Source organism: Pongo abelii, chromosome 12, assembly GCF_028885655.2.
Source record: "Pongo abelii isolate AG06213 chromosome 12, NHGRI_mPonAbe1-v2.0_pri, whole genome shotgun sequence".
Classification (NCBI taxonomy): Eukaryota; Metazoa; Chordata; class Mammalia; order Primates; family Hominidae; genus Pongo; species Pongo abelii.
In genome coordinates, this window is record NC_071997.2 from 30,308,613 (window position 1) to 30,327,549 (window position 18,937).

Sequence of the window (18,937 nt, forward strand, 5' to 3'; positions counted from 1 at the left end):
CTGGCACAGGGGCCCCCAGGATGCCCAGACCTCATCTGCAGCCCCTGTTCACTGCCCTGGACCCAGCCGTGGGCTCCTTAGGGACACTGGGAAAGATGGCTAAGGGACGGAAATGAAGTGTACAGACCGAGCAGCAGCAAGATCTGCCTGCAAGGCTGAAATAACTCTTTCATCTGGTTATGTTTTTCGGTTCCACCTTGAAGTTTTCGGCACAGTTCAGTATGTTCCAGACCATCAAAGACCAGCTAGAGCAGCGGACGCGGATCCTGCAGGCCAATATCCGGTGGCAACAGGAAGAGCTCCACAAGATCCAGGAGCAGCTCTGCCTGGTCCAGGACTCCAACGTCCAGGTGATCCCCTTCCCGGGCTGGCCTCTGTCCCTGCTGCTGTGTGGGAAGGGGTCCTGCCGCCATTTCCAGGCAGCCAGGACTTCCTCCCAAGCCCTGCGCACTGCCCTGCCAAGCCCCATTTGCTTATGAAAGCATATTGCAGTCTCTGCAAAGGACAAGGAACAAATCCCGGTCCTCATCCCTGCCTCCAGGCCACACCCCTGATGTCCTCTTCCCTCACCCCTCACTCTGGCAGGCACATCTGCTCGCTGCCTCCACCTACGTTTGCACTTGTGCACTTGGCGTTGGATTGCCCTGCATGGATGCCTGCCTCGGTCCTGGGTAGTACCTCCCTGCACCTCTATAACTTCGCTTTCCTAGCTCCCAGCCCAGGCTGCCATCAGGAGGAGATGGAAGCAGCTCTGTTGTTTCTCATCCAATGCAGGCATCCAGGGAGATGTGGGAAATGATGATATCCGTATCACAGCCTACTGGAGACTGCAGAGGGAGCTGGGTGGCACCCCATTTGTGGTGTGCCAGCAGGGAGGCTCTGCAAGGCCCAGCAGCAGCAGCTCTCACTGTGACCCCCAGATATTAGAATTGTTTGGAGAGGTGTTGTTTTGTTTTGTTTTTTGTTTTGTTTTGTTTTGGAGGAAAACCTTTATATATTGGATCTCTTTTAATAATATATAATGTTTTACTTATATTAGTCCAGGACTGTGTATCTTCAGAAGTGCCTGATTCTGACCTAGCCTTTGATTGTAAATGTAACTCTAGCTAACCTTGGCGTCTGCCCTGGGAGCACTAAGCATTTGGAGACCCTTAGAAGGGACAGAAAGAAGCAGATATAACATCTCTGCCGGAGCACTGTCCCTGTTGCTTCCCCCATCACCATCTACGCAGACCCTCCCCTGGCCACACAGCTTCTGAAGTGCAGCCACACCTACCATAGGTGACAGGCGGGTTCTGTCGAGGCACAGCGCCGTGAGCCGGTGCACGCTGAGATTAATACACAGTGGTGCAGGTGTCTGGGGGCTTAGGGAGATGCTCATTTGGCCATCCTGCCTCGCTGAGGTCCCAGCAGCTCCGCCTGGACCTCAGGGGCACTCCTGGTGGCTTTCTAGATGCTCACTGTCCCTCCCCTTCCTGCCCCTGCACAGGCCTCTCAGAGGTGGCTACTCACCTTAAAGAGAAGAGCCCTGCCCTGGACAGGCCACCTCCCCACCTGCTCCCCTCAAGACACGGCGTGTGCGCCTTGAGCAGGCTTCACTCAGACAGCCTGGGCCATGCCAGAGCCCTGCTACTCTCCCCACCTCCTCAGTGCACCCTTAAATTGACCAGGAAAAGGCTCGGCCTTCTCGAGCTGCCATTCCACCTTTTACCAGAATAGGTAAAAAATGGCTTTTTAGTTACGCCTTCCCAGCTGGAATATTTTTCTCACTGATCCAGGGCCTGACTGGGAGCCCAACGCTTGCCTGACTCCAATTACTTTAATGGAATTTTTACACTAACAGGAAGGGGGAAATCGAGCCAGAAACTGCTAAAATTGAGGTAGGCGTATGAACATCCCCCTCAGTGCCTGGAGTTTTTCTACTTCCTGCCTTTTCTGAATTTTAAAATAACAGGCAGCAAGGTTATCGCTTTCACTCCTGTTATAACAAAGTATTTTTCCTCCTTGTGACCCGTGCCTTTGGTTAACCCCAAAGTACCTATGCCATAGTGCACCGAGGGATGTTCTGAGCCGGCCGGCATGGGAATTGCACCCTCCGGTGCCTTCCTGCCCTGTGTTCATTCCTGAGGCCTTATCTTTGCAGTGGAATTTTCCAGAGATCATGGAAATCCACAGATAGTCGAGACAGAGGACATTTCCTCAAGGAGTCTGCCTTGTTTTTTTGTTAAGACTTAAAGAAATATGTTCCAAAATGTGATATTTGTTTTTTTTAAACTAAACTGTGTGATTCAAGTGTGAAGAATAAGCAAGTACAAATGACTCCAGCCCACCCCCAAAAGTAGAGGGATAGATAAAATAAGAATGACAAAACATTGATGATTGTTGAAGCCTAATGATGATACCAAGGTTTCATTATATTACTTGTCTATTTTGTATACTTCTAAAATGTCCTGTAATGACAAGTATTTGTAGAACTAAGCAGATACCACTAATGAAAAATCATCTGTGAGTGTAGGATTGGTTTGTTCTTGAAAATTAGAAGTTGTTGGTTTGTTTTCTCTGATAACTTTTCCCACTTGGAGAACTTTTTTTTTTTTTTTTATGTTTTCTATAAAGTTGACCTCAGAGCCCTTTCAAGTCACCATCTCCTTAAGCCACAAAATTCTACTTTATTGTTGATAAACAGAAGTATGGCTGTGCCCAGCAGCAAACCAGGAACCAGTCCCCCACCCAGTGGCCTTTATCCCAACTTCAGTGGACTTGTGATGCTTTACTTCATTGCTTCAAAACTTTCATCAAGGCTATATGTGCCTGTGATGCTTGCTATTTTTTTTTTTTTCAAAAAAAATGTTGGGTTATGAGGAAGAAGTCCTGAAGGGCTGTTGGTGTTTGCACCTGGATGGGATCATGAATGGGGCTACCTGGACAAGAGCTGTTGTGCTGAAAGGCCCATCGCCCCCTCCAAGGCTGCCTCTTGCTCTTTTTGAGAGCATGCGCGCCCTCTGCTGGCTGCTTAAAGGAATGCCTAGAAGGACACCTGTAGCAGTGGCAAATGATGTGTTCCTCAACTGGTTCATCCATCCATCCATCCTTCCTTCCATCCAGCCATCATCTATCCATCCTTCCATCCATCCTTCCTTCCATCCAGCCATCATCTATCCTTCCTTCCATCCAGCCACCATCTATCCATCCTTCCATCCATCCTTCCATCCATCCTTCCTTCCATCCATCCTTCCTTCCATCCATCCTTTAATCCATCCATCCATCTGACAGACACCCTTTATTTATCAGGCACGTGGTTAAGCACTGTGAGGATACAGAAAGATAAACAGGACAGGGTTTCTACTGTCAGAGGATATACATCGATGGGACAGAGTAGCACACCTTGCTGTTACAGTCTGTTACATAAATAACACTAGCAGACATAATTTGCCCTTCTCTGAGTGAAAGCACCATTCATATGTTTATTCATTCATACATGCATTTATTCCATTCATTCATTTATCAAACAGTTTTTATATGCCCAAAGAGGCAAAGGAGGAAAAAGCTCCTTTTTTCATTTTGAATGTTGCTATTATCTGACATTCATTCAGTACTTACTATGTCTCAGGTCATTTATATGCATTAACTTCATTTAGTCCTTAATAAGATGTATGCTCTTAATGTCACTATTTTTTTAATGTCACTATTTTTTACTAATGAGGAAACTAAGGCTTTGAAAAGTTATTAAAATTGCCCAAGGCCATAACGCTAGTAAATGGTAGGGTGGGAATTTGAGCTAAGGTAGGTCTGCTTTAAGGTAAATTATACTGCCTCTCATCAATAAAGGTTGGATTTATTCGAACTCTAATCAAAAAGTAAATTGTGCCCTACCAGAAAAACGCATGGTAAATGGGTTTGACTACTAGGTTTTTGCTGAAGTGATGAAGTATAGGTTGCCCTATGTGCTGTAAACGAGCTGTATTTTAATAGGGAGCTGGGATTGCATGAAACATGAATCCTCAACATGTGTAAAATGATGGATACCCAGAAAATTCTTCTTAATTTCTAAAGTGACAAGGAGTCCTCATTTCAAAACTGCAGGCTTCTCTGTGGTGGGTGGGGCATGAGAGGAGTTTGGGGAGGTCCCGTGGGATGGTAGAAAGATCAGAATCCAGCCCCAGCTCAGCCACCTGCCCATCTCGGGCCTCTGGTAAGTGGCTCGACCCCACCCATGAAGCAGACACTTGAGCGAACTGATCCGTAAGTCTCCCCAGCATGCCTGCATGGTGGGATCCTCGCCTGCCTCTCCAAACCTGCGCTGACACTCAGCAGATGTCAGCCTGTCGGTCCTGTACTGCATATGAGGTGGGACTGCACTGAGTACAGGAATGGGGTGAAAAACGTCAGATGTGGGGAGCCAGAGATCCTTCCCCCTAAAGAATTCCAAGCTAAGGGCCTGATGGACTGGAACAGTGCATGTTGAGAATCATGATAGACATAGTGCCATCTGATGTTTTTAATACCCAAGAGGTACTTTTGTTTAAAAAGCCAGTTTCAGGTCTGTCATTAAATTATTATTAAAATTACAGAAGCTGTGTTTCTTAAAACTTCAGAGTCAACTGACAGATTCTATTTTATTTAGGAATCTACTGATTTGGTCTAAAAAGAGCAATGCTCTAACTAGATTTTTATTTATGTTCAATTAGTTAATAGGTTGATTGTGAATAATCAGCATTATCTACCAAAGCTATTCATTTACACATTTAATTTATCTGAATCTTTCAAGCATTTTATGTACCTAACAAGGCAGACTTATAAAGCTAAGAAGTAAAATCTTTCTAAGCACCTAAACAACTGTTTTATTTATTTATTCATTTTTGAGACAGAGTCACCCGGTTGCCCAGGCTGGAGTGCAGTGGCACGATCTCAGCTCACTGCAACCTCCGCCTCCCAGGTTCAAGCGATTCCCCTGCCTCAGCCTCCCGAATAACTGGGATTACAGGTGTGCGCCACCACGCCTGGCTAATTTTTGTATTTTTAGTAGAGACAGGGTTTCACCATATTGGTCAGGCTGGTCTCAAGCTCCTGGCCTCAAGCGATCTGCCCTCCTTGGCCTCCCAAAGTGCTGTAATACAGGTGTTAGCCACAGCGCCCAGCGTAAACAACTGTTTTAAATCAAATACACCAAACTTATTTGAACTAAATCAGGATTCTCAAGAACACCTCAAATTCTCTTAAATCTTTCAAATTAAAACCACCAAGCTAATATACCGTGGCCTTTTCAATGTCTCTGAGACATCTCAGGTAACAAAACCCAGAGATGATCATGATGATTACAAAACTCGAACATAATTTTAAAGTGCATGGACTCGATGTTATGTGATCATATCCATGCTTATTGGCCTGCCCGGGAATGTGGTTCCTTAATTAATGAGAGATCTGCCATCTCAGCTGAGAGCACTGGGTTGAAGATTCTCGACAGCAACGTGGGTACAGACACTAGTCACTGGTCAGAGATTCAAGGGCAAACACAGAGCCTGGTCCTACCGCGAGGGCAATGTGGCCCACGCCACAGGTGAGCCATCCCTCTGCCCCTATATCATGATGCAGTAGTATCATGACTGCATCATGCATTCCACTCAACAGGTATTTCTCCCTTCTAGGAAGAAGCTGGTAAGCCAACCTCAACTCTAAACAAGTACATCACATTATTTAGAGAACATCTGGGTCTAAACAGCTTTCACATTGTTAGGCCTCAGTCACTTGCCTATAACCTTCATGAAGTCAGAGAGAGTGTCTCTCCAGCCCATGGCTCTGTGGCCAGTGCCTTACACTGAGCTTGGGGCATCACAGGTGCTTCATGTTCACCAGTGGAGTAAATGAACTATTTCTAGGCAGCTCAGAGCAAGGAAGTTCTTACTGGGCACAGGGAATGCAAAGGAGGTGCACACTGGTAAGGTACCCATGACCCCAACTTCACAGGCATTTCTGTTCTGCTCCCAGATGTTCCTGCAGCAGCCAGCTGTATCCCTGAGCTTCAGCAGCACCCAGCGACCTGAGGCTCAGCAGCAGCTACAGCAAAGGTCAGCTGCAGTGACTCAGCCCCAGCTCGGGGCGGGCCCCCAACTTCCAGGGCAGATCTCCTCTGCCCAGGTCACAAGCCAGCACCTGCTCAGAGAATCAAGTGTGATATCAACCCAGGTAAATGTGCTCCTTGCCAGCTTCACTCCTTGCCTCTAGAGCAGACACCCTCTTGCAATTTGGGACATACTTGATTCCTGCAGCCTACGTGAAGTGAGGCCTACTGCCATGTTCCATTATGGACTGGGGGTAGACTTGGGAGTGAGCCTTCTTTTCCTTCTTCTGTTAAAGTCACTTTGAAACCCCAAGTTGTATTGGCTTCCTTCTATGTTTTATAAATGTCCACCTCAGTCCCTTGCTCTTGTGCTTAAAGATATCACTCAGCTGAAATGTTCACCTTTGATGCTGACTTAGGGTTGGAGGCAAATATGGCCATCCCAGAGACCCACTGGCAGCTGAATGTCCCAACACTCAACGTCCACAGTCCCCGCCATCTACTCTGGTTTTAACCATTACCCACGTGAGCAGCCACTGCTGTTCACTGTCCCTTGCCCCAGGTGCCCCCTGCTCTTCCAGGCCCCCACTGCTCCTCCAGGCCTCCCTGCTCCTCCAGGCGCCCCCTGCTCCTCCAGGCCCCCAGTGCTCCTCCAGGCCTCTCTGCTCCTTCAGGCCCCCCTGCTCCTCCAGGCACCCCCTGCTCCTCCAGGCATCCCCTGCTCCTCCAGGCCTCTCTGCTCCTCCAGGCCCCCACTGCTCCTCCAGGCCCCCCTGCTCCTCCAGGCACCCCCTGCTCCTCCAGGCATCCCCTGCTCCTCCAGGCCTCCCTGCTCCTCCAGGCCTCCCTGCTCCTCCAGGCCCCCACTGTTCCTCCAGGTCCCCACTGTTCCTCCAGGCCCCCCTGCTCCTCCAGGCCCCCGCTGCTCCTCCAGGCCCCCGCTGCTCCTCCAGGCCCCCGCTGTTCCTCCAGGCCCCCCTGCTCCTCCAGGCCTACCTGCTCCTCCAGGCCCCCGCTGCTCCTCCAGGTCCCCCAGACTCCTTGCCAAACCCTTGTAGCCATTTCTACCTATTCCAAGCCACCAGTGACCTTGCAATTAGACAAAATCGCCAGCAGATAATGGCACTCGAATGGAGTTCAGAAGTCTGGAGCAGGGCTCCTGGAGGATGACAGATGGGAAGGCAGCCTTTCCTCCAGCCTCACATTCCCATGCCCTTGTGGCTTTGGTAAAGTCAGCTGAGCTCCTGAATTCACCAAGACCCAGGGGAACAATGATGAGCAAGAGTTGTCCTGGGCCTCAAGGAGCTTGTAGTCCAGTAGAGAATCTGGGAACTTAGATAACCTGAAGTACAATACGGGTAAGCACACATATGGAAATGTTTAGGCCGTCTTTCTTCAAATGTAAGGGTTTTGCTTGAAAATGCAGCCTTTTGATTTAAAAGGTCATCAGAAAAATAGTTGAGAAGAGCTAAGAAAATTTTGGAAAAGAGAAAACTGAGGAAGGATTTATACTATCTGATATTGGAAAATTTTGTAAAAACTTTAAGAATGAGAGCACTGTGTTATCGGATGAATGGACAATCAGTGAAATAGACAGAAAACCCAAAGCAGGTGCAAGCCCACTTCCTCACTCATTTATTATTTCACTCAACTCACTGCGTGCCAGGCACTAAATTCTGAGCACTGAGGGAAAGCAGTGAACAAAAAAGAAAAGAAAAAAGAATCTCTGTTCCAAATGAGGAGAGAGATGAACATGTGAAAATTATAGTATGTGCAATGGTACAGGAATGCTGGTGAGGGCCGGGAATGGGCTGGAGGTGTAAAGAGGTAGCCAGGTAAGGCCTCATGAAGAAGACAATATTTGAGTCAAGACCTGAGGGGGTGAAAGAATGAGCCATGTCAATGTCAGGGGAAGAGCATTCCGCAGAGCAGTCAGCTCGTGCAAAGGCCCTAGGGCAGGAGTAGGCCTGGTGAGTTGGAGAAACAGCCAGGAGGGCCACGTGTCTGCAGTAGAATTTGAAGCAGAAAGTAGTTCAGTTTGAGGCACATTTGCTACTTGCCTGCCTGGAGTCCGGCATTGTGCTAGTCCCAAGGGATTCAAATACAATCCAATGGGGAAGACAGTCACAAGATCAAAGTAATTCAGTAGTTGGGAGGTTCTGATTTAGAGGAAAGGCAAGGGTAGGTAGAAGGAGGAGACACTGAGAGGTTTCCTGGAGAGATGGCCCCAGGGTTGAGTCCAAGTCTTACCTTTCTCATTGAAATGATGCTCCAGGGTCCAAAGCCAATGAGAAGCTCACAGCTAATGCAGAGCAGCGGCCGCTCTGGAAGCAGCCTAGTGTCCCCGTTCAGCAGCGCCACCGCTGTGCTCCCGCCAAGTCTGAATCTGACCACACCTGCTTCCACCTCCCAGGATGCCAGCCAGTGCCAGCCCAGCCCAGACTTCAGCCATGATCGGCAGCTCAGGTACGAGACTGCCGTTGTTTAAAGGATTACCCAGGCATCATTTTACCCCATTCATTTCAGCTCTACTTTCTGCTTTAGACGGAGGCAGAGTTCAGACAGATTCCAAAGTGTCCACAGTTGATCTCAGCTAAGGAAGCAGAGGACAGGGCTTGGGGTCCTGAGGTCCAGGGGAGGTTACCCACTGTGTCCATCATCCTCTGAGAATGAGGCCAGGAGAGTGGGGATTAGGGTCAACCATAAAGGGTACAGCCAGGCTGAGCAAGTGCTGCCACGACCAGTGGGTCTGTGGTTCAGGTGCTGATCAGTTTCCTATTTTCCCACCTCTGTTTAAAGGCTGTTGCTGAGCCAACCCATCCAGCCCATGATGCCCGGGTCCTGTGACGCAAGGCAGCCCTCGGAGGTCAGCAGGACGGGACGGCAAGTCAAGTACGTGGACCCTGGCGGGAGGCAGGAGGCAAGCACTGGTGGAATGGTTCCAGGCTGGCGAGACTCACCCGCCTGGGCCAGCAGCACTCACATGAGCCTTGTGCTAAAGGCAGGGTCTGAGTGTGCCCACAGCTGTGAAGGGGACGCTGCCCCTCAGCTTTTCTTCTACCGTGTCCCAATTAAGCAGAAAAAACTCAGCACTCCATGCTTAGAGCAGCGCTGAATGAAACAATTCACACCCCACCGTTTGCCATCATCTTCCGACTTCTTTACACCTGTAAAGCCCTCTAAAGCCCTCACCCCTGGAGACACCCCCCTTCCCAAGGACCCTCCTCCAGGCTCCAGCTGACATGCCGCAGGCACACTTGGTGCTCCGTGCTTCTGGCACTGTGCTCGGGCCCTTCTCTCCCAGACAAACAGCCCCCGCTCTGCCTTCCCCAGCCTCCTCTCCACTAGCACCCGCAGGACCAGAAGCAGCTTTACTCAGCTACTTAATTACTAGGGACAACGGTTACTGGAGACACAAGGGGAATAGTTTAAAAGCTGCTGGAAAACAGTTTCTAGCCCTTGGGAATGAGGCAGAAATAGAGCTATCACACAGACATCTCCTTCATATTAACACTGGTTGACTTTGTGTCCAGAGCTAACCAGGACAGTGCTAGTTGATCAGGCCGGGGATGCCCTCATGTAGAGGCCTCGCAGGCACCCCCAGGCCCCTCTCCCTGGAAGTCCTTCTTCCATGCCCTCCTTCAGCCAGGACTGAGAGTAACGGCAGATGGTTACTGCCTTTCTGAGGGTCAGGGTCTGTATGTTCATTATTTCATTTTATCCCGATAAAAACCATACGGTGTAGGCACATGCTTATTTTTTGTTTGTTTGTTTGTTTTAAACCCGTGAAGAGGCTGGGCTTTAAAGGGGTTAGGTTCCATTCTCGAAGGCCACACAGTGCAGATAGTGGGGCTGGAGGCCAGCTAACTCCAGGCCACAGGCCCCTTAGGCTCCCTGAATCTTCGAAGTCTACCTTGTTGGCCCTGTCTGGGGTCTCCCCATGCCTGAGGATAACTTTCTAGGCAGCCTCTGCCCCCGAGACTTTCTGGCCCTCCCTTTGGTCACAGGAGGGTAAGGAGGGACCTGCAGGTTGCAGGGAGCCATCTGTAAAGTTCCGTTCATGTCTATCATTAGGTGGGAGGAAGTGGGCTGGTTTTGCTTTCGGATTTTGCCTGTTCTTCCTAAATGATCCAAATAAGTGGAAATAGGCTGGGCGCAGTGGCTCATGCCTGTAATCCCAGCACTTTGGGAGGCTGAGGCGGGCGGATCACCTGAGGTCAGAAGTTCAAGACCAGTCTGGCCAACATGGTGAAACCCCATCTCTACTAAAAATACAAAAATTAGCCGGGTGTGGTGGCAGGTGCCTGTAATCCCAGCTACTCAGGGGGCTGAGGCAGGAGAATCACTTGAACTTTAGTGCTCTGTTGGTGGGAATTGTCCAGTGCTCCAGCCACTGTGTTAAATGTTGGCTCTGTGTCCCCACCAAAATTTCATGTTGAATTGTAATCCCTAGCGTTGGAGGTGTGGCCTGGTGGGAGGTGATTGATCATGGGTGGGGACTTCCCCCTTGCTGTTCTTGTGATAGAGTTCTCCCTAGATCTGTTTGTTTAAAAGTGTGTAGCTCCTCTCCCTCGTTCTCTCTCTCCTCCCGGCCATGTGAAGTTACTTCCTGGTTTTTTGACAATCACCATTGTAATGAGTGTGAAGGGACATCTCATTTTGGTTTTGATCTGCTTTGCCCTAATGGAATGGCTAGTGATGCTGAGCATGTTTTCATGTGTGTGTTGGCCATTTCTAGCTTCTCTTTGGAGAAATGTCAGCCCCAATGCCCATTTTTTTATTGGGTTGTGTGGGTTTCTTGTTGTGGAGTTGTAGGCATTCTTTATATATTCTGGTATCAGTCTCTTATTAGATATGTGATGTGCAAATATCTTCCCCCACTCCGTGGGCTGCCTTTTCCCTCTGTTGATAGTGTTGATAGTGTCTTTTGATGCACAAAAGTTTCTTTTTTTTTTTTCTTTGGGACAGAGTCTCACTCTGTCACCTAGGCTGGAGTGCAGTGGTGTAATCTCAACTCACTACAATCTCCACCTCCCGGGTTCAAGCTATTCTCCTGCCTCAGCCTCCCAAGTAGCTGGGACTACAGGTGCCCAACATGACACCTGGCTAATTTTTATATTTTTAGTAGAGATGGGGGTTTCACCATATTGGCCAGGCTGATCTCGATCTCCTGACCTTGTGATCCACCCGCCTCAGCCTCCCAAAGTGCTGGGATTACAGGCATGAGCCACTGCACCTGGCGAAAAGTTTCTTATGAAGTCCAGCTTATTTGTTTTTTTCTTTGTTGCTCGTGCTTTTGGTGTCGTATCAATACTGCTTTCTTAAAGGACCTGTTTTCTCCTTCCCACGTGAAACAGGTACGCACAGAGCCAGACCGTGTTTCAAAATCCAGATGCACACCCCGCCAACAGCAGCAGCACCCCGATGCCCGTCCTGCTGATGGGGCAGGCGGTGCTCCACCCCAGCTTCCCCGCCTCCCAGCCATCGCCCCTGCAGCCTGCACAGGCCCGGCAGCAGCCACAGCAGCACTACCTGCAGGTGGGTGCCACGGCCCAGGGGGCCCCCGTGCAGGCCTGGGAGCTGGGCCACGCTCCACACCCCAAGTCTCAAAGATATTTTATTCCCTTGCTTTCAAGGTTGTTCTATCCCTAGTATAGAAGTAAGCCCCAGAAAGATTGTTATTTGATTGTTTTTCATGCTTAAAGTTTATGAAGTCTGTGTCTACAGAGTACATGAAATTACGAGTTGGCTATTATGCCTTATGTGGTTATGTGCTAAAAACGTTCTTTTTTAAAAAAGTAGTTTTTACTCAAGGATTTGCATCTTGATATGTTCATAGTTTTTAGAGCAAAAGTCAAAAAACATTGATGACTATGCTGGACTTTTCAGTGTGTTTATAAAGTCCTATATAAACATAAAGTTAAATCAGGTTTAGTTAAAGATCCATTAACCTGCCTTCATAAATAGAGTGATGTGTGAAACTGGGCTTGCCAGGAAAATTTGGAGCTCATTTACATGTGGTCACTACTTCGAAGGCAAAAATTACTTCAAGCAAGTGCCAAGTATGCCAAAAGCAGGGAGGGTGAGAGCCACTGGTCCACAGGTTCACGTGGGAGCCACACGTCTGCGTCTGCCAAGCTCCAGAAGGGCCTGGCCTTCCCTCACCCATGTTCAGGGTGCCCCTCTTCACCCCAGCCCTTCCCTGTTCTGGGGGGCTTCCTCCCTGGCCTGCAGCCCCACCTGCACCTGCAAAGCCATGGAGAATGAGCAATAGCTGAGACCTCTTGAGCACTGTAGATAGTGATGGAGATAGCTGTCCTTGAAGTTCTAGAATGTAATTTAATTCCAATGCTGCTAAGCCATCTGTGCTATAATTTTCAGATCTCCCTGACCCCACGCATAGTGGGAGTCAACTCAGACTTTGGCTTTGCAGATCTTGTCAGTTCTCGAGACCCAGAAGTGATTTTGGATGGGAAATGAGCAACAGACAAGTTTGCACGCACCTGTTGCATACAAGATGCAGGCTATGAATACAGAGAGCTCTTCGGCCCACTCACTGCCCTTAGGGGCTTGGGGTGGGGTGCAGAGAGGTGGGTTAGCACAGAGTGCAGTCAGGCTCAGATTTGGGAACAGTGGGAGTGCTGTCGTGGGGAAGCCTTTGTGGAGGAAGGGACTTGAGAAGACAGAGGGCTCAGAAGGCACCCACTGCAGAGTCTGATGTCCAGGAAATGCCCGAAGTGTGGGTGAGGGTGAAGATAAAGGGACAGAGTTCCAGCCAGCAGCCTGAGCAAAAGTTCAGGGCAGCTGTGCCTGGGCAGCTTTGAGAGCAGGGGAGTGCTGGGTTACTTGCAGGAGGAGATTTCATGGAAGGGTGATAAGACTGAAGTTTCCAAAGTCAGGCTTTGGCCAGTCAAAGCTTCTAAACTTCCAATCAAGATGCTCCTAGTAGGTGCTGGCGAATCTGGAGGTAGCTACGGGATCAGGGACCAGCAGTGAAAAGTGTGCAAACTGTATGTGTGTTTGGATTCTGCCCTGTCAACTGCCCGCATGTGGTCTCAGGTTCCATCATCCAAAAACATTCTGGCTACAGGTAGATCATGTGCACGTGTTTGCGAAACCATTCCCCATAGCCATAGCCACAGGCCTAGGCCAATTGGGCCAGAAGGTGCCCCCACTATTGGCGGAGAACTTAGCTTCAGAATTCACCCTAAGGTTCCTTTAGTCCCCATCCCCACCACACCCCCAGGTCTTTCCAGAGCCACCTCTCCCCACATGACGCCCCACGAAAGACAGCCCTATAGTCTAACTCAACCTGCAGGGTGCCCTGCACTGCCCTGTAAGACAGTTGAGGAGCGGACATCAAAACCACCTCTGAAGCCCTTTGTTCTTTTTTTTCTAGGTACAGGCACCAACCTCTTTGCACAGTGAGCAGCAGGACTCGCTACTTCTCTCCACCTACTCACAACAGCCAGGGACCCTGGGCTACCCCCAACCACCCCCAGCACAGCCCCAGCCCCTACATCCTCCCCGAAGGGTCAGCAGTCTGTCTGAGTCGTCAGGCCTCCAGCAGCCGCCCCGATAGTGCCCCGGCACTGAAGTCGGGACACAATCAGCTTTAAGCAATGGATGAGGGGGGTGGCCACAGGAGATGGGGAGAGGAGCCTGAACTAAACCCCTGGCTTTTGTGCACACTGCATACGTTTCAGAACTCCTGGATGGTAACCATCTCTGGAGTGCAGCGCTTGCTGCAGTGGAAATGATCAGGAATACTGACCGTGTTTCTCTTGCCTCCGAGGTTCTTGGGCACACTCTATAGCCATACTGGACAGGAACCAGGTGCCCCGTGTAGGCATCGTTGGTCGGTTTACCGTCAGAGATGGCGCATCTCGCTGCATCCCCCGAGAGTACACCGGTTGCTCTAGCCACCTGCGGCCCGACCATCTGCGCTAGCTGGCCTTCATGCTCTTGATCGTCTTTCCTTTGTATTGGAGAAGGACTGGGTCAGAGATCTGTTGGAGAGAGAGAATAAAGAGATTATTTTTCATTATTTTTAAATGGTGGTTTTTGTTTTAATTTGCACAGCTACACAGAGGAAATAACTTAGGCACTTTCTGTTTTTTTCAAAAAATAATAAGGTCTCATGGCTTCATTCAGAGACCACAGTAACAACAGCCCACCAATCAGAGAAGCTGGTTGTTATTAACCAAGCTACAGATTCACACTTTCTGGCCTAAACCCTAATGGGATGAGGCTTTTCACCCCATGCCATGCTGGTGGTGATTTTTTTAGCCCCTAAATAAAACACTGGACTATTTCCTGTTTACTTCATTGATTGCAACTACAAAGGTGGACTCAAAGCAAAGCACAATCATGCCAGCCAACATTCCAGAATTCTGCTGAGAACTCCAAGTCTGTGAGGGGAGAGGTTTCACAAGCCAGACAGGCCTGGGGGACTGCAGTCCCCAAGGAGACCCTGCCACGTGCTGGCCCTTTGAGTGAGAATGCTGCATCTTTCTACATATCTTCATGAGAATACTGAGAATTGGATTTTCCTTTTCAAAATGCACTTTGCTTTTTTTGTATGTTTTGTTATGTTGAGATGTTTCTAAAGAAAAGATTTTATGTAATTATAAGATGAAGCGTAGTGAATTGTACAGCTGTTGTAATAATGACCTATTTCTATATAAAATAAAATTGTATGGCTTATGTGTAAATTATTTTGTATCTGAGATACCAGTTCCTTTTCCCAAATATAAAAGTATAAAAGTTTTCTTGTGTTTTTCTGTGAGTGAAAATTTTGTAATAAATTAACAAATTTGTACAATTTCCTCTGTCCCTTGTTATACATCCCTGCATACATCTTTTCACCAGTAATTCTTTTTTTCTAATTTCAAGATGTTTCAAGGATAATCAAAGATACGGAAAAGATGAAAGCAAGCCATCAGCTTTCTGAGCTGCAGTATGTGCATCGGCCTATCAGGTTCTGATCTTTATGTGTTAAAGTTTGTGCCCGAAAAACACTGGTTTACTGTAGAAGTGACAACAAAACAAAACAGAAAAAGTTACTGGAAACATCTCAATCTTTTTTTTTTTTTTTTTTTTTTTTTGAGACGGCATCTCTCTCTCTCGCCCAGCCTGGAGTGCAGTGGCACAATCTCAGCTCAATGTAAACTCTGCCTCCTGGTTCAAGTGATTCTCCTGCCTCAGCCTCCTGAGTAACTGGGATTACCCACATTAGTGGGGTATGGCACCCACCACCATACCCCACTAATTTTTGTGTTTTTAGTAGAGACAGGGTTTCGCCATATTGGCCAGGCTGGTCTCGAACTCCTGATCTCAAGTGATCAGCCCACCTCGGCCTACCAAAGTGCTAGGATTACAGGTGTGAGCCACCATGCCTGGCCAACATCTCAATCTTGACACAGGTAAAATCCATGGAGGTGACCAAGACATTCTCCACCAAAGCATTCATTTATAGCCCATCATTAAACTCACTCAGGCTGGAATTGCATGGGATTTCGCCGCCAACACTTAGATATCTATCAGTGATGTGGGCAGCGTATGTGTGTCTCCATATAAGATGTGTGCACATATGCCATGTTGAGGGTGGGGGCATAGCCGCAGCATCTAGGAGATTTCTACCAACTACAGACAGCCACCCCATCATGAAGCTTCATGGGGCTGAAGGAGGGTACCCTGGAGTACTGTGGTTGAGAACCACTGCGATGGCAATGCCCTTTCCAAAATCATTGGCCCAAGAGAGCAAAGTTCGTTTCCCTGCTGCATTGCTATGGCTCTCTGCTCCTACTCCTCCCATGTAGAATGGGAATGGCTCTTCCCAGTTCTATGACTAGGATCAGTTTTGGATGGCATGAGAGGGTGCCGTATAAATACATCCAAAAAGTTTTATTACTCACACAATTGTTCTATTCCTGAGAAGAAGGTAAGTGAAAATATTTTGCACGTACTAGAACACTTAACTCTTTAAAGGAACCAGAAATGAACCCCCTTCTTAAAAATGCTGTGTGAAACTGGATTAACTATTTTTAAATGTTTTATATATTCAAAGGTTTCTAGATCTGATTTGCCTGTAATAGAATTGTAATTTGCTGTCAGCATTTTTTTAAGCAGAACAAGATTTTTAATGGACAGCATATTTATCGTCCTAGGATTTTCTAGCTGGAAATCATTAAAAAAGGGGCAGAGTGTGCCCTGCTACTAATTTGATTTAGCTTTGCTTAAATCTTACACTTGTTCAGAATTTGGATAAACTCAGAAAACTCATTGTGTAATATTTCTTTAAACCCACATGCATCATGGGAAGTTTAATCCCTAAACTTTTGATTCATTAAAGTTTGCTCATTAAAAGGCTATTTTGCAACCCTGTCCTATTTCCAGAAAAACCATGACCTTTCTATTTGTAAAACTACAAAGTCTTGGCTCATGTGAAATGACTGAAACGCGAACTCGAGTACACTAAGTTTATGATCTTTTCAACTAACTCAGTTTACTGTCTCTAATTCAACTAAAATTCATTACATTAATTTAAAAATGTTTGTGCATGCAACATGGGGAAGTAGCCAACTGTTCTAAGCCATGACATTTTACACTCTTGTCTAAATTATCTGGTAAAATTTGTTTTGGTACAAGACTGCTTTGGTTTCTCTCTTTACTTAGTGTAGGCACAGCCTGAAGGTCTCCAAGTCTGCCATTAATGTCCCAGATAAATAACTAATTTGGATCCTCTAGAGATACCTGTTAGCAGCTTTTTGGGCAGACATGCATTAATTTCACACTATGCATACAAACAGCTTTATTTTTCTGGCAAAAAAAGCTCACTGGAAACACAAAAAAGAAAACAACTCTTGTAGGATTTTTGCCTAACCACACTTAGGCACATCTATGATATTGATTCCTTTTTTAAAATTATGATTATCTTTTTTATATTTCATGTTTTATTTTAAGCATGAAGTTAGGAACTCATGGCCTTTTATGAACTCAACTTTTCTAATTGACCATTGTTATTTATTTCATGCTCAAATTGGTACAACCCGGCCAGTGAGAGCCAGCTCCTGTGTTTGGCTCTTTTCTCTTTTTAGCATTGCCCATCAGAAATCAGACTCCAGATTTCCTTCTGGGAACAACACAATCAAGGCCCATACTGATTTATTTATTTATTTTATTTTTCCTCTCTCAAAGCATGCAGGCGACTACCCTCCAAGGAGTCCTGATTCCTTTTAGTTTAAAAAAAAAAAAAAAGTAGAGATTAAAATCTGGACGCCTAGAGTAAGACTAAGAGGTGGTATTGGGTCAAGCGCTGCCTCTGTTGCTGTTATTGGGTCATCCTGTTGTGATGGAGCTGAAAACATTTTCAGTCATAAAATCACATTGATCTCTGCAATGTAACATATATTATAGTCTACTTTTCTAATGTGATTTTGTTCAGCACTTTTTCCTAAATTGACATTCCATATGAAGTCAGTTATGAACTGTTGATTTTAATTTCAAATACTTCTTGTGCCGTTCCTCTCCTTTCTGTCACATTAGTTGCTGCCTCATTTGGGCCCTATTTAGGCTGGGTCACAGAAACAGCCTCCACACTGACCTCCCAGGCCTGGTCTACCCACACTACCTCTTCAGCACCTCTTCACCACCACGCCTCTTTCCTTTTAAAATAAATCTTTCGGTGGCGCTTCTTGGGAAGTCCCATTGGACCTTCCTGGAGCTCAGTCCAGCATGAAACTGCCAAGGAGGACTCCCTTAGCCCCTTAGGTTTGTCGCCCCTAAAGGTGGTGGACGGGAATGCAACCTGTCTACTTTCTTGCTGCCCCCACAGGGAAACATTCGGATCTTGTTTCATTTTAAGGATTCTCTGCTCATCAGTAAAAGTAAAAAGACGTGAGTGATTAGCCCAGCTAACAAACACCAGAGAGTTACAAAGTTCCTATTATATGGTTCTGGTCTCTTCCAGGCCCAGTAGTCACTGGCCTGGTCCCTGGGGCTTGGGAGGGAAACAGAAGCTGGAAGAGTCTGCAGAGCCCCAGGCAGGCAAATGATTTTCAGTCCTCAAACCTAACAGTCTTTATTATATGTCTGTTCAACCTTTATGTAAGGCAGCAGAGTTGACATCTTAGGGGGATGTTTTGTAGATTCCCACTGGAGGGGTCTATTTATTTCAACAAGTGGTAGGATCTACTCACATTTCATCAGTTATACCGAAACTTGAGTCAGCTGGCACCAGACTTCTTTCTGATTTATTACAGTAACACTTTTATTACCTCTAATGGATGGTACCCTAGAAAGCTGTCCCTTAATCCCTCTCTAGGTGCTGGGAGCCCGATAGAAGAGGCAAGATCACATCTTCAGAGAGTGATTGCAGGGAGTCAGGATCAGAACAACGATCCCAAAAGGGCCATGGGGTATGAAAGGCCTGAGGCAGGCTTTAGGGTGCCTGAGCATGAGGAAGAGGAGGCGGAAAGGAGATGAGAGCAAGCATCATTTGGTTGAAACAAATTGTGCCAGCCCCTCTTCTTCTTAACAGAACCCCACTTCTGTGCATTAAAAGCGATGTGTCTAGCTTGTAATCCTAGCACTTTGGGAGGCCGAGGCGGGCGGATCATGAGGTCAGGAGATCAAGACCATCCTGGCTAACACGGTGAAACCCCGTCTCTACTAAAAATACAAAAAATTAGCCGGGTGTGGTGGTGGGCGCCTGTAGTCCCAGCTACTCAGGAGGCTGAGGCAGAAGAATGGCGTGAACTCGGCAGGCGGAGCTTGCAGTGAGCCGAGATCGCGCCACTGCACTCCAGCCTGGGCGACAGAGCGAGACTCCGTCTCAAAAACAAAACAAAACAAAACAAAACAACAACAACAAAAGCA

At 47.4% G+C, this 18,937-nt stretch overlaps 1 protein-coding gene across 8 annotated transcripts in view; it reads left to right on the forward strand.

The window, feature by feature from the left end:
• The window catches only part of NPAS2 (neuronal PAS domain protein 2), a 179,818-nt gene extending 164,934 nt beyond the window's left edge, over positions 1–14,884 (forward strand). For 5 of the 8 annotated variants that reach the window (XM_024242240.3, XM_063713529.1, XM_024242244.3 and 2 more), the window contains 6 exons: positions 204–350; positions 5,986–6,183; positions 8,334–8,524; positions 8,858–8,950; positions 11,416–11,596; positions 13,458–14,884. In XM_024242240.3, the coding sequence (XP_024098008.2) occupies positions 204–350; positions 5,986–6,183; positions 8,334–8,524; positions 8,858–8,950; positions 11,416–11,596; positions 13,458–13,640 (993 nt within the window). In that variant the 3' untranslated portion in view covers positions 13,641–14,884. The remainder of the gene's footprint in view (positions 1–203; positions 351–5,985; positions 6,184–8,333; positions 8,525–8,857; positions 8,951–11,415; positions 11,597–13,457) is intronic. The other 3 variants (XM_024242243.3, XM_024242242.3, XM_054547826.2) reach the window with 3 other exon arrangements.
• Positions 14,885–18,937: the final 4,053 nt, after the last annotated feature.